This window comes from Eublepharis macularius, chromosome 11 (genome assembly GCF_028583425.1).
Source record: "Eublepharis macularius isolate TG4126 chromosome 11, MPM_Emac_v1.0, whole genome shotgun sequence".
NCBI lineage: Eukaryota > Metazoa > Chordata > Lepidosauria > Squamata > Eublepharidae > Eublepharis > Eublepharis macularius.
Genome location: NC_072800.1, coordinates 46760326 through 46774017, shown reverse-complemented (window position 1 = coordinate 46774017; position 13692 = coordinate 46760326). Strand labels below are relative to the sequence as shown.

Below are 13692 nucleotides of genomic sequence, written 5' to 3'. Positions count from 1 at the left end.
AACAAGGTTGTTTGCTGGTGCTGGGAAGCCTTTGGTAGCATGTAGATGGGTGTAATTTAGAATTCCTTTTGTCTCACACTTCAAGAACGTATAGATAGTTTGTTTATTACCTAGTCCAAGATTAAGTAGAGGAAAAGCAGAGGCCCGTGTTTTTTTTAAATGAAATGGCACTAGAGGCTAAAGTTCAAAAAGGTAACAGCAGATTTATTCAACAGGCAGGGTTGGTATGTAGAGAGGCAGAGAAAGGAAAGCTGGGGTAAATGTTGTTTGTTGAACAGAATACTTCACTAGTATGAGGCACAATAGTCTTCTTAATGCTTAGTTTCAACTATATACAGTTCCTAAAAGTGAGAGATTGGTAGTTGCAGATTTAAGTTACTTTAACCCAAATTCCTTCATTGATTTCACTTCACAGCTTAGATGTTCAGACTTTAACACAGCACTCTTCTCCTTTTACTCCAGACCCAGGTTACTCCACAGAGCTAAAAAACCCTTTCCAGACATTGGGCAGGAATTATTCTTATCCAAAAGACATAACCCTGTTCTCTTGGCTGTAGGGGAGTCTCCTTACTACCCACTTCCTTTGCCAACCCAGTACTATCTTGTCTGAGTAAAATTAGTGCTGGCTTCCCCACTTTGGTTCATCAGCTAAAAGCTTTTCATCAATCTTAAGCTGTCAGAGATAGGGCAATTTTTCCCTCTTTTTCCTCACACAGAGGAATCTCAGAGCCAAGCTACAAGTGACGCCTGACACAGGTTGGACACTTGTCAGCTTCCCTCAAGTTTTGATGGGAAATGTAGGCATCCTGGTCTTGCAGCTGTAAGGGAGAGCCAAGCTGTAAAACCAGGATGCCTACATTTCCCATCAAAACTTGAGGGAAGCTGACAAGTGTCCAACCTGTGTCAGGCGTCACTTGTAGCTTGGCTCTTAGTCTGACCCTTCCTGGTCAGATTCCAAGCTTTGTCTCTCCCCTGACAATCCTGTCAGCACCAATTTGTTACCTTTTCCCTGGCCAATCACAGAGAGGGGGGAGCAGCATGCCAATCACCCTCCCTTCATGCCGTTGTTTGAACTCTTTACTTTCCTCTCTCTGGATGCAGCATTTGGTAATCATTGCATTTAATGCCCATTCCATTACAGGGGAAGAGGACAGAATTGCTCCGTTCTATTACTTGCATCAGCAGTGATTCACTAATGAAGAAGAAGGGGATGGTTTAACTCACACCCCCTCCCCACTGCAGCCTTCCAACCCATATGGCTATTTCTCCACATAGGTCCTGTGACCTCAGGAATGGCTGTTGAGGGTGGGGAGCTGGAAATATTGAGGATATTTATAGGGTCCTCACTCTGGATCCAACCATAAGAGTATTTTGGTCACTTCCCCTTTATCCTTGTACTTTTTTTTCTGGCTTCATTGACTCTCACTCTCTATTTTTCAGGCAAGCCCTGAGCCACCCAAGCCAAAAAATGAGGATTCCAAAAGTCGGAGCGCTTTGTTAGCTCAGATCCAGAGAGGCACTCGCTTAAGAAAGGTAGTGCAGACCAATGACCGAAGTGCACCTCAGATTGAAAGTAAGTCTTTGGCTTTGGGATTTCGCAAAACAGTGGGTACTCAACAATGTTTAGATTGTAAATTCTTTGGTAGAAGGCACAGTCACATCAATTAAATAATAATTTAAATTTGGCGGTTTCTGTATGAGGTAAATGTGACCAATTCCATTTTTTTCAGTGGAAAGAGCCTGCCCACTAGAATTAATGTAACTTCCTTGTGGGTTTCTGTCTGTCATGTGTCTGCTGCTCCTTTTCCCTGATTGTTTCCAAAGAGAAAATGAATTTGGATCCTGACATGTTCCTTTTTGTAATAACAGTGTATGCTTTAATAACCCTGACTGGTCTCCCATTTGCCTAAGTGATCGTATGTTTGCTCTATTTTTGTACTTTTTATCCATATTCTTTTACAAAACTGATTTTATTTGACAATGGCATGTGATTAATTTCCCTTAAACTAAGCTAGTCTTTAATAAAAAAATCAGTACTGCTCCTTGGTTTTCTGTCCATTGCCCACCTGTACCTAAGCACTTTGGATTTTGTTACCAGATACTTCAGGTTTCTGAGAGATGTTGACTCTTTCATGTAAAGCTACAAATAGGATGTTGATCTAAGACACAATTCACTTTTTGTGCAGGAAGCAGATATAATAATACTTGTGGAGATGCTGCATTTTTCTAACATTCTGTCAGCAGTATTTTATGATTGAAAAAATTTGTAGCCATGGTTACAAAACCAGCTCAAGTTATCTTTGTTGTTCTCTAAAGTAAGCACTAACCCATTGTGGGCTAGCAGATGACTTAAATATCGGGTTGTTTTTACCAATTTATCATTGGAGAAAGACCATATGATGACATTTTCCTACTTTTATTTGTAGGGTGCTATACTTTAGGATGTTATAGTATTACTGCTGTTGCAATAGTATATATACTAGCAATTGTATTAGAGAAGCTCTGACCTGGATAGCCCAGGTGAGCCTGATATCATCAGATCTCAGAAGCTAAGCAGGGTTGGTCTTGGTTAGTAATTGGATGGGAGACCTCCAACAAAGACCAGGGTTGCAGAGCCAGGTAATGGCAAACCACCTCTATTAGTCTCTTGCCTTGAAAACCCCAGCAGGTGTCGCCATAAATCAGCTATGACTTGAGGGCACTCTCTACCACCGTATTAGAGAAAGGTAAGGCAAAAATGATTCCCTGTATTTATCTTTTGCCTTGAAAACCCTATGGGGTAACCATAAGTCAGCTGCAACTTGATGGCACTTTACACACACAATTCCTGAACCTTGGTAGAAATATCATTAATGTCCCTTTTTCATTACAGACTCTAGAAGAAGGCCCAGCAGAGAAGGAGCAGGGCTAGGACTGGGCAGAAGTGATGTTCCTCAGGCATTAGGAAACCTTTTTGCTGATGGTTTTCCTGTTCTAAGACCAGTGGGCCAAAGAGATTTGACAGGTAAAAATATTTTTCTAGTTAAGGCCTGGCACTACATCTATTTCCTTTTAGACGCCAGGTAAAAACGTTTATTTTCCCCTAAACTTTTATTTTAGGGGTCCCTCTGCTTTTTTACTCTGTCTAAACCCATTCTACCATTCCTAAATGTTCATAGCTCAGAAACTCTAGTATTTTGACATAGACTGCCATCTTTATGATTAATGTTTATTATATTTGATGTTTTTATTACATAGTTTGCATGTCTATTTATTTTATTTAGGCAATTTATTTGCCTCTGCTGAGCCCTTCTTGAGGCAGATTACTAGTGAAAACAATATCATAAAAACATTATAAATTATAGAGATAAAAAAATCAAAACAATCCATTATTAACAAGCCAGGGGCATAAAAATAGCTTAAAACAACCATCTAGCACCCTAAAAATAGCCATAAAATGATTCAATGTTGTCTTAATGTTATATTGAAAGTCATCTAAATGCCTTCTAGGCTGAATTTTGCAAGGTATAAATCTTTAAAAACAATTCCCCTGCCATTGCATACAGATGCAGGTTGGGGGAAATACTAATTAATCTACCTGTGATTGTATGGCTTGGTTTAAAGAAGATGAAATCTAGTTAGCACAACACTGTATGACAATCCCCTTTCTGACAAAGGGAGCTTTGACTCTTGAAAGCTTATACTCTGGAAATCTTGTTGATCTTTAAGGTGCCACTGGACTTGAGTCTTGCTAACCTACTTTGGCAGTTTCTGTACCGTGAATTTTCTTAGTAAGAACCTTCTATGCCTGGTGATAGCTTCTCTATTGAAATGTAGAGATGTTCTCTGTCTTTTTCAGTCCAAGACAGCAAGAATTTAAGGGGGAAAGTATGGAAATATGGCAAAGGAGGGAAATTCATGTGAGCAACATTATAAAAAAGGCAAACTAAGAACCTAGTAGCATTGAGGATGGAGGAGATCACAGTGCATATAGCACCTTAATCTACCTCCAGCTGCTAGATTTGGCAGCTGTCTCATGGCTTAACTCTTACCTCTGCACACTGTAGAGAGACATACAAGAGCTATTACTGTAGTCAGTTGTGTCAGAGCTGTGGATTTCTGTGGGTCAAACTAAACATAATTTAAGGATTTCCGGTGACTGTGTCACCACTTCCACTACACCATTGGAGCAGCAGGCAATGGGAATTCATTGGAAGGTAACTGTTTCTCTACTTATCAAAAGGCAAGTAGGGAAATTCCTAGTCAACTTCCATCCATATTATTTTTTTATCCTTGAGCTACTTATTTTAGAAACCTGATATAAAATTTGGATGTAAGAGCATATTATTTTCTGCCTCCTGAAGTTTTCGGTTGGTATTTTCAGGGCATAGGACTGGACAGGCTCAGGGAGTGAAAACATCTCCTCCTCCAAAGTCTCCAGGTTCATTGAACAGTAATGGGAAAGCCAGCAGCAACCTTCAAACAGCACCTGAGAGCCCAAAGTCAGCAGATCAGTTGGAAATATCCGGGGCCCAACGAGTGATGCCACCCCGTCCCACTGTCCCAGCTCCTCCTCCCCCACCACCATTACCTCCACTTCCCTCCAGCAAACCTTCACTTATCTTCCCCCCTCCCCCTCTTCTCCCCCCTCCCACTGTGGGTAGTCCTGACAAACCAACCTCCCCAAACACTGCTCCTCCTCCTCCTCCACAAAGTGACAAGCCACTTAAAATGCAAGCATCCCCTTCACGGGTCCTCTCTCCTCCCTTGCCTCTTGTGCCGCCTTGTGGTCTTCTGGGGAGAACAAGTGAGTCTCCCAGCCCTTCTTCCTCTCAGCTGGATCTAAGAATTAACCCCCCACCCATGCCACCGCCACCACCTCCTCCAGCGCTGCCTCCTTCTACTTTTTCCTCACGCAGGACATCTTTGCCATCGCCACCTTCACCAACCTCTAGCAACACCTCAAACAACAGCCAGGATGCTCTTCCTCCACTACCCCCCCAAGTCCCTGGCAGTGCAGTCCCAGTTACAGAAGCCCACCATTCAATCCTTGCCTCTCCCCCCTACTCCTCCTGGCCCACAACAAGCTGTTGTAATACAGAAGAGACGGCAAGGCAGAGGCGGAGGTAAGAACTGCTTTCTTGGACCAGTCCTACAATGATGTGTTACCTTTTATCCTACTCAGTGCTATGGGTCTTAATTCTTTGCCCCCTCTCCCTTGACTTCAGCAAGTGTCCTGCTTTTTTCAGTTTTTATGTTGCAATATACGTGGATTTCCTCCTAGAGTGAAAATTATGCTGCTCCAAGTTTACTCTTAACTCTAATATTATTATTTGCAAAGCCTGCTCAGTTTCAGCAAAATCAGACGTGTGTTCTTTTCCTAAACCCTCATTTTGTAGAGGAGTTCAAAGTCTTGGAATGGAATGGGAGCAACGTTGAAAAGACAGACTTATATAAAAATCGAGGTGGGGTGGTGAGAGAAGTTTGAAAGATCTCTTTTGCTAAAAAAAAAAGAAAAAAGAAACAATTATATGTATACAGTATATCAGGATTTCCCTGGTTTTTTCCTAGTTTTTGCTTACAGCAAAACTGAAAAATCACCATAATAGAACAATAATAAACTAGCGTGTTTGATATCTCCTTCTCCTCCTCCACTGAAATACAAGTACAATAAATAAGAGAATTAGATACCTTTCTCCACCATGATCTAATTTTTCTAAATTTATTTTTAAAATACTGTGTGCCTTTAAACTTGCAGTACTAAGGTTACCAGTCCCCCGGTGAGGCTGGGAGATCTCCCACTTCCAGCTTCTGCTCCTTCACCACCTCTCACCTGGCCAGTGAGTGGGGAGACTGCACAGGAATGGGCCTAGAACCTCCACAGCGCACTCTGGAGAACTTCTTTGTCACCCTTGCAATGATATCATTCTCGGCATGACGCAAAAGTGACGGGCTGCATGTGGGACCGATTTGATAAAAATCAGTCCTCAGTCTTGTGCAAGAGTCCCCAACCTTTTTGAGCCTGCAGGCTCTGACACAGTGTAGTGGGTGCAACAAAAGGGTTGCTGAAGGGTGGCGGAGCCAACCCCAAAATGACTGCTATAGCTTATGTTCAGTCATACAGTGAAGATCCTTGGGCTGTGGAAGCAGCTTCTGCCAACGCAGTGTTTTTAAAAATTTGCACAGTGACTCAAATCTCCAGTGGCAAATCAGAAGTCATGCTTGTCAAGAGCCCCACCCACTTTCTAGAAACACTTGGCAGACACCAGGAAAGGTACTAGTAGGCACAATGCGAACTCCTGATCTAGTGTTTGAGGCCAACTTTTATCTAGTGTTTGAGGCCCACACATTATCCATAGCTTCCATGTTGGCTGGGAATGATGTCATTCCTGTCATGATGTGGAAGTGCTCCGGTGCATGCTTGCACAAAGTAAGTCCCCCTCCAGCACTTCCACACACAATTCCCCCATCCCTCAAGTTTCAAGCCCAAGGGATCTGACAACCATATGCAGTATTCACCTGTGGTTTAAAGTGCTACCATCTCATTAGGACTATAGTTTGGGGTTAGTAGTTTGGGAGAGGTAGTGTAATGTAGAGGTTAGTGACAGATCAAGGCAACCCAGTTTTGATTCCCTGTTCTGCCATGGAAGCTCACTGGGTAACCTTGGGCCAGTTATATACTCTCAGACTAATGTACCTCATTTTGTTAGGAGGAAAAATGGAGGGGAGGAGAATGTTGTAAGCTGCTTTGGGGAGAAAGGCAGGATATAAACGAAGTAAAAAAATTATGAATCTGTAGATGGGCTCAGCTTTAAAACATGATGCCCAAATTCTTGGAATTCTTATTTGGTATGTGGCTTGATGTATTGATTCCTTTTCCTAATGTTTGCTGTCCGTCTCTCTCCTCCTTAGGAAAGCTGATGACACCACCAGTACCTCCTGCAAGGTCTCCAACGACTGAACTCTCAAGCAAATGCCAGTATGCCCAAATCTCAACAGTTACCCATGATCTTTCCCCAGCGTTTAGGAATGGGACTGTGCACATAAGTGGTAACTTCTCAAAATTTACTCCTGGGTAGGGGTGCATACTTAAAAAAAATGTGTTAAATTCAGATCCAGATTTTGGGGATGGCGTGCATTTCATTACCACAAAGTTCTGGAACTTCATTAATTTCAGGATGGGGTGGGGGGGGTCCACAACCATTTTCCTGATTTCCTCCCTCCCACCCTCCAAAGCAGCAGAAGCAAGGAAGAAGGGAAGGAGAGGGAGGAAGCTGGCCCTCTCGGATAGTTGTTAGTTAACATCTCTTACAACTTTAAATTTCAAAAGGACTAGAATTCCTGGCTAACAGCTGATGCCAACTAACAGCAGATAGTCAAGTGGACTATTGGAGCTATCAGAAATAATGGGGGCAGTAGCGCCAAATGATGTCCTTATTATTTCCAGTGAAGGGTAGTTTTGTGCTCTGATAGGTAACTGTCAGCTGTTAGTCTGCTAACAGCTGAGTCACAGGCAGAAGGGCTTACCAGGCAAGCACTGAAAAATGATCAGCTGGCCCTTGCAGCCTGGGCTTGTAGGCCCCGGCCAAGCCTCACAAGAGTACAGGAGTCCACCAACTGATTTAGCAGGGCAGCAAATCCTGTCAGGAGCCTGCCTGCCTGCCTGCCTGCCCAAACCACCCATCATTTTTCAGTGCTGACCAGTTTCCCTGCTCCCAACTATCTGCTGTCATCCTAAACCCCAAATATTAGACAAATTGTTCTAAAATTCTCTTTTTAAGATGAATTGTGAGCATCCAAGTATCTGACTTGATTAATTGTGGGTTGGGACTCCAGAGGTGAAATGGCTAATCTGGAGGAGGGTAGGCAGAAGGGGGGCTTCCATGACTTTTCCTGTACCATTTTTCTGTAATTCCTGTCACATATCTAGGATGGGTTGTCAAGAATTTAGTTATAATTTCTTTGCCTGATCTGAGCTTTTGTTTTCCTTTTAACTCTTCAGATGATTTTGAGGCTAAGTTTACTTTCCATCCGGTGGAAGAATTCCCTCCTCCAGATGAGTTTAAGCCATTTCAGAAAATCTATCCTAGCCAAGAAGCTAAAGGTAAGTGGGAAACTCCTAGTACTATACAACCATTTAAGGAGAATTAAATCACTTGTTTGTCCTTCACTTAAAAATTATTGCCCGAGATTCTAACTACATTAAGAATCCTGAAATAGTGTTTGGTGATACGAGAAGGCTGCCAGTAATAATCACTGTTGCTGCAGTACAACAGTAACTATCACAAAATTATTGTGAAGGTACAAGCTTAGGCTGAGAGTAGGGGGACTGGCAGAGACATGACTGGGGTTATGTAACATCACAATTTACCATACCAGAAGACGTGGCATATCATTTTTTTTATAATGGGACTGCGTGGCGAGACAGATGTTCCCCACATACCAAATTAATGAGTTTTTTGCACCCGGATCAATTCAAGCGTCACAGCTAAGGTACCTGGCTCACTAAATCAAAGGCACTTAACACAGGGTTTAAATAGAGGGATGCTAATCTTAATCTTAAGTGGCTTGTGCATTGCACTGTCAGTCTGCAATGTTGGGCTCTGCCTGCATGTTGGAAAGCTGTGCAGAATGTTTCATTGATTTCTGTGCAATGATTTCCTGGTGTAAAGGTTTTATAACTAGCCAACCCTTAATTTTTACAGATAACACCAATAACCCGCCCTTAAGAACACAAGTGAGATGAGAAGACCCCCCGTGTCACTGACTCAGCACAGCAAGAAGGATCAACAGCAATATTATAAAACATTAGAGCTTGTTTTGATAATCTTGATGATACACGCAAGCCACACTAGTGCTGCATGAAGGACCCACATGTGGTACTCAGCAGTTGGAAAATGCTGGATGATGATATCCAGATGGAATGGTGATGCACAAACTATGTGCAAGGGTTCGAAACATAGTACTGTGTCTTTCTGTTGCTTTAGAATTGGCCTGTTTAGTGTCAATGGAACGCTTAATTTTTGTAGTTTAAGAGACCAACTCTATATGGCACAGTTCCTTCTGGCATATCATTTATAGTGTGCCGAATGAAATTAAGTTTGCCATAGATAACAATAGCTAAAGTTCCTGCTTATATCATCCACTTCTAACGCTGGATGTGTTCAACAAGAAATGCACTATATTTCCAAAGTGAACGTGTTGTATTTCCACCTATATAAGTTTTGGTGTTGTGGGGGGAATATCTCTTAAGAATTTTACAGTCCAAATCCAGATTTCTTAAGAGGCTTTGCCACTGTTAAGGAAATTCTATATATTATTCAGTTTTTTAAAACTTTTGTGGTCACTGGATACCAACAAAGTTCTATAATTTATAGAGGTGCACAGATGCACTCTTTATTGGAATAAGAGCTGCCATCCAAGCTGTATTGGTTGGCCACATTTAACTGGAAATTGATACCTTCTAGAAGACCTGAAGGCTCCCATTTATACTCTCCCAGTCTTTCTGCCTTTCATTTTGAAGTTCCTTTCAGAGCTTCAGACACAGATGCAGAATTGTAGAAATCTAATGCTCGCTTTCTTCCCTAAGCTAAGCAGTTGGGTCATTAACCTACACAGTATATTCTGCGGTGACTATAAAATGAGATAAACTTCAAACATGTCACTCCTCAGCAATCCCTTTGTCCCAAACTGGAATTTACAAGGCAGAAGTTTCCAAACATCTGTATTTTTTAAACGAAAGCTTGGGAAACTGGCATTTTGTCTGCATCCATCTTGGTTGTTCCACTCATGCTGCTTAGATACCAGTCTCTTCCCCTGCCCTGTAGATAGAAAAGGAGCAAGGGGAAGTATTTAGGGAGAAATTGGCCAGACAAGAAAGGGTTTAAACACTTTCTCCTTGTGCCTGGAGTGATGATCATCCAGTAGAGAAGGATGACACAGAATCACCAGAGTGGGAAAATCAGGCCAGAACTTAATTGATTATAGATTTGTCAGGTCAGCATGACTGACCTGACAAATCAGGTGAAGCCCTGCCACGACACACGAGTTAGGGATAAGCAGGTAAAGAGAACCAGTTATAAGGTGAGAAGCAGCAGATGCTGTTATTCATGCCCGTCACCAGCCTCTTGGCAGTGTGGCCACCATGCTATTTGCCCCTAAATCCCTTAAGCGGACCCCTCTCCCTTTTGGATTATATAGGGAGCCCACCCCTGCATACCTGGGTCTGTACTATTTTCTGACTCTGCTGCCAGACCAAAGGAATCTGCAACATCTGCACCAGTCTGTCTCTAGACAGACTGCCCCACTTACAGGAAACGCCTCAGTGCTCAATTATTCCCCTCCCTTGATGGACAAAGGCTCATGCCTTGAACACATACGAAGCTGCCTTTTACTGAATCAGACCATTAGTCCATCAAAGTCAGTATTGTTTACTTTAGCAACAGCTCTCCGGAAATATTTATATCACCTCCTACCTGGTCCTTTTAACTGGAAATGCCAGGGATTGTATGCAGAGGCTCTTCCACTGAGCCACAGCTCTTCCCTGCCTCACTGACCTTCCTTCATCATCAATACTTTTGGGGTTTGACATACCGTCAGTCCTATCTATGTACCAGCTCAGACCAGATGAGCTGAACACTCAGAAACGTCTGCAGGCATGTCTCCAGGTCAGCCCACACCACAGGGTTAGGCCAGTCCATTATATGTTGTTCTTGTACAACTGAATGATAGCATCTGGGTGGCTGTGGTATACAAAACACTTGGTAAGGGCTGGTACACAGATACCCAGTGGCCCTGGCACTGGGTAAGCTCCAAGCAGCTCCCAAAGTGCTCATGCCATTCTGTGTCCCAAATTCTGAGGGCTGAAGGCATGGTAGTCAGTGCAGCATGAAACCCTGTGAAGACTGGAGTCTAGTAAGGGATTCTGGTCCTGCATTCACCACCTAGGCAAACAGCAAAAAGACTTGGTTACCTGAACTATACTCCCTTGCCCCAGCTGATCTCTTTTAGATCTCTGGATTTAGGGGACCAGACCATTATCAATGAACTGCACATCATCATGGGAAAGAGCCTGCCCAGAAATTTCTGAGTAAGAGGTGGCCACCAACTTACTAGCCTTGAGTGCCCCAAAGCCAGGCAAACAGCAGATTGAAAAGCTTTGCTTTGCACTTAGAATGGCATTCTCTAACCAGAGTGGACTGGAGATGACATGAAAGTGCATAGGGCAAGGGGCACCTGTGGTCAGGTCTGCTGGGCACACTGTGACGCCAGTCCTCAAGGCCATGTAAGATTCTTTAAGAAACACATTGGGCTTTAAAGCCATTGGCCTTGCCATTGGCCAAGCAGGAGGACACTATATATTGATGCACAAATGTCTCTGAAATGGGCTAGCACCTGGGAAACCTTGGGAGGTTAGGAATGCCCAGAATGACTCGAATGTGCTTAGCGAAGATTTCAGTTTAAAGCTGCTGACTTACCTCTGGCCCTTCTCCTTTAAAGGGCTGGCATGGAACAGAGGGACGCTTCCTGACCATATCTCCCCAGGTGTCCAAAAGGTGGAGTAGAGTCACAAGATGGCAGCATAGGCAGCTAAGAGCTGCCAAGAGGGGCAGCTGTCCAGCCTCCTTCAGTTCCTTCCCTTGCCCCCATCCAGTTCCAAGTGTTGCTCCTGCCTTTATGGCAGTTACCTGAACACCATTTTTTTTTTCAAACTTACTGCTGGCAGTGGTTTTTCAGTGAAATTTTTAAAAAGCAATGTAACATCTTACTGGAGCATAAGATTGGAGGTTTAGCATCATTTCTAGTTAGAAATCAAGAACTACACTCCACCTGTATCTCCATCACTTTGCAAAAATGGTACTGAGGTGCTTCTTTCTCAGGTGAGCAGGAGCTATAAAAACCAAAGGTGTTACTTAATACAAAGAAAAGAGAGATTGGGAAGTATGATAATCTATTGGACAAGACGTTGCTTAAACTCTCATTGAACTAAGGGTACCTCTTTATAGCTGTCATGGCCCCTGACCTCTGGAATTTGTTTGTTTTGTATGAGGCACAGAGGAGAATAAGGAGTTCTTAAAAATGACAGTCTGAAAGCACCTGTCAAAATATCAGAAAATTCATATATCATCTTTTAAAATGCAAATTATAAAATCCTTTACAGGGGCTGTGCTCTTCTTACAAAATATTCTATCAACAGTATGATTTCAATGTAGGGTGATTTTTCCCCCTTCTGTAGTGGAGCCTCTATGTCAGAAAAGTGCTTTTGTTTGGATTGGCATATTAAATTATCTTGTAACACACTCATTTGTAAAGTTCTTTTTTTTTCTCTTGCATGACCTTGCAGGTATGGTAAAAATACAATATGCTTTGGAGTGGATTAAGAATTTAAGAGCTGTATCTAGGACAGGCTGATGTAGGCCATCTTCCTCATAGCCAACAAGAGGACTCCACAAAGTCCATAACCATTGTAATATGGCAACCGCTCTCCCTCCGTTGTCTCTAGCAATCAGTACTCAATGGCATACTGCCTCTGAACATGGAAGTTCTACTTATCCATCTGGGCTAATAACCAGTGTAGTCTCATTTTTCATTAATGTGACTAATTCCTTCTAAAAGCCATATTAGCCAGTGTCCATCAGTCAATTCTTTGTTAGTTTACATATTAAAGTACTTTCTGGCTTCATTGTGAGCATTTAATTTTATCTTTTAAGTTTTATTCTTCACTGGAATCAAAAGCAGGAGGGGCAGGTTATAACCTCTTCTTCTTTTTTTTGAGAAAAAAAGGGGGGGGGAGAAAAGCAAAAGGAAACACTGCCCCAAAACATTTCAGGTATTATTCAGCCACTAAGGTGTTCACTTTATGCAGAATTTTATTAGTTTTATCAATTAGCATTATCCAACTAATACACAATTCCCACTGAGATGACTGCAAACTCATACTATTTTCCATGAGATTTACAAATTCTGATTCAATTACATACATTTTGACACACCCCTTGGGGAGGCATCATGACCAGCTTTTCAGCATACATGAAATATCAGATACCAGCTGCAAAGAAACTACACAAAACAAGCCTTTATTTTACATAAGAGATCTCTTTATTGCCTGCCCCCATATGGTTGCAAAGACCTTGTGTGGTCCAGATCCTCTAGTTACCCATCTTTCAAAGCAAAATCTATTTTTTAAAGTCGCTTTAGCCTGTGTGTATGTGTGTCAAACAGTCATAACTACATAGGCAGTGAGAACCACAACTTTGCCCCCAGTGAAAAGAAGCATAATCTGGGATGAAGTCCTACTGACCACCTACTTCGTCTATTGTTCACAAATGCATGTGGTGTTCCAAAAATTTACCATCACTTTCATGACTAGAGAATTTCTGAAGATATGTTTGGGTTAAGAATAATTGAAGGGTTGTGATCAGACAACTGACTGTGCAGAATTGTACTTCTCAACTAGCGGACTAACGCCATAAGTTAAAATAATTTTATCATGGTTACATCTGCATTTTCGCTTCAAATCATGGCTGGTGCATCTAGCTAACACAGACAGAAAAGTGAATCAAGGCAACATGACTGAGGAAGAGGCTATAAAATTTCGGCCCCCTCGGTCAAATAGAACTGTACTACCTTCCTACTGCCTGTAAACCAGTAATCTAGTCTTCCCCACAGAGTAATACCAATACATATTATGAACTCACACATGATTTTGCTGTG

The 13692-nt window shown here is 42.3% G+C and overlaps 1 protein-coding gene across 1 annotated transcript in view; it reads left to right on the top strand.

Annotated features, from left to right (window-relative positions):
• WIPF3 (WAS/WASL interacting protein family member 3) overlaps positions 1 to 11305 on the top strand; it is a gene marked incomplete at its 5' end in the record, with an annotated part of 31073 nt that extends 19768 nt beyond the window's left edge. Inside the window, 7 exon segments of the mRNA XM_054990935.1 lie at positions 1441 to 1573; positions 2873 to 3004; positions 4364 to 4974; positions 4976 to 5105; positions 6892 to 7029; positions 7982 to 8083; positions 8685 to 11305. Coding sequence (XP_054846910.1) covers positions 1441 to 1573; positions 2873 to 3004; positions 4364 to 4974; positions 4976 to 5105; positions 6892 to 7029; positions 7982 to 8083; positions 8685 to 8725 — 1287 coding nt within the window.
• Between the last annotated feature and the right edge of the window lie 2387 nt (positions 11306 to 13692).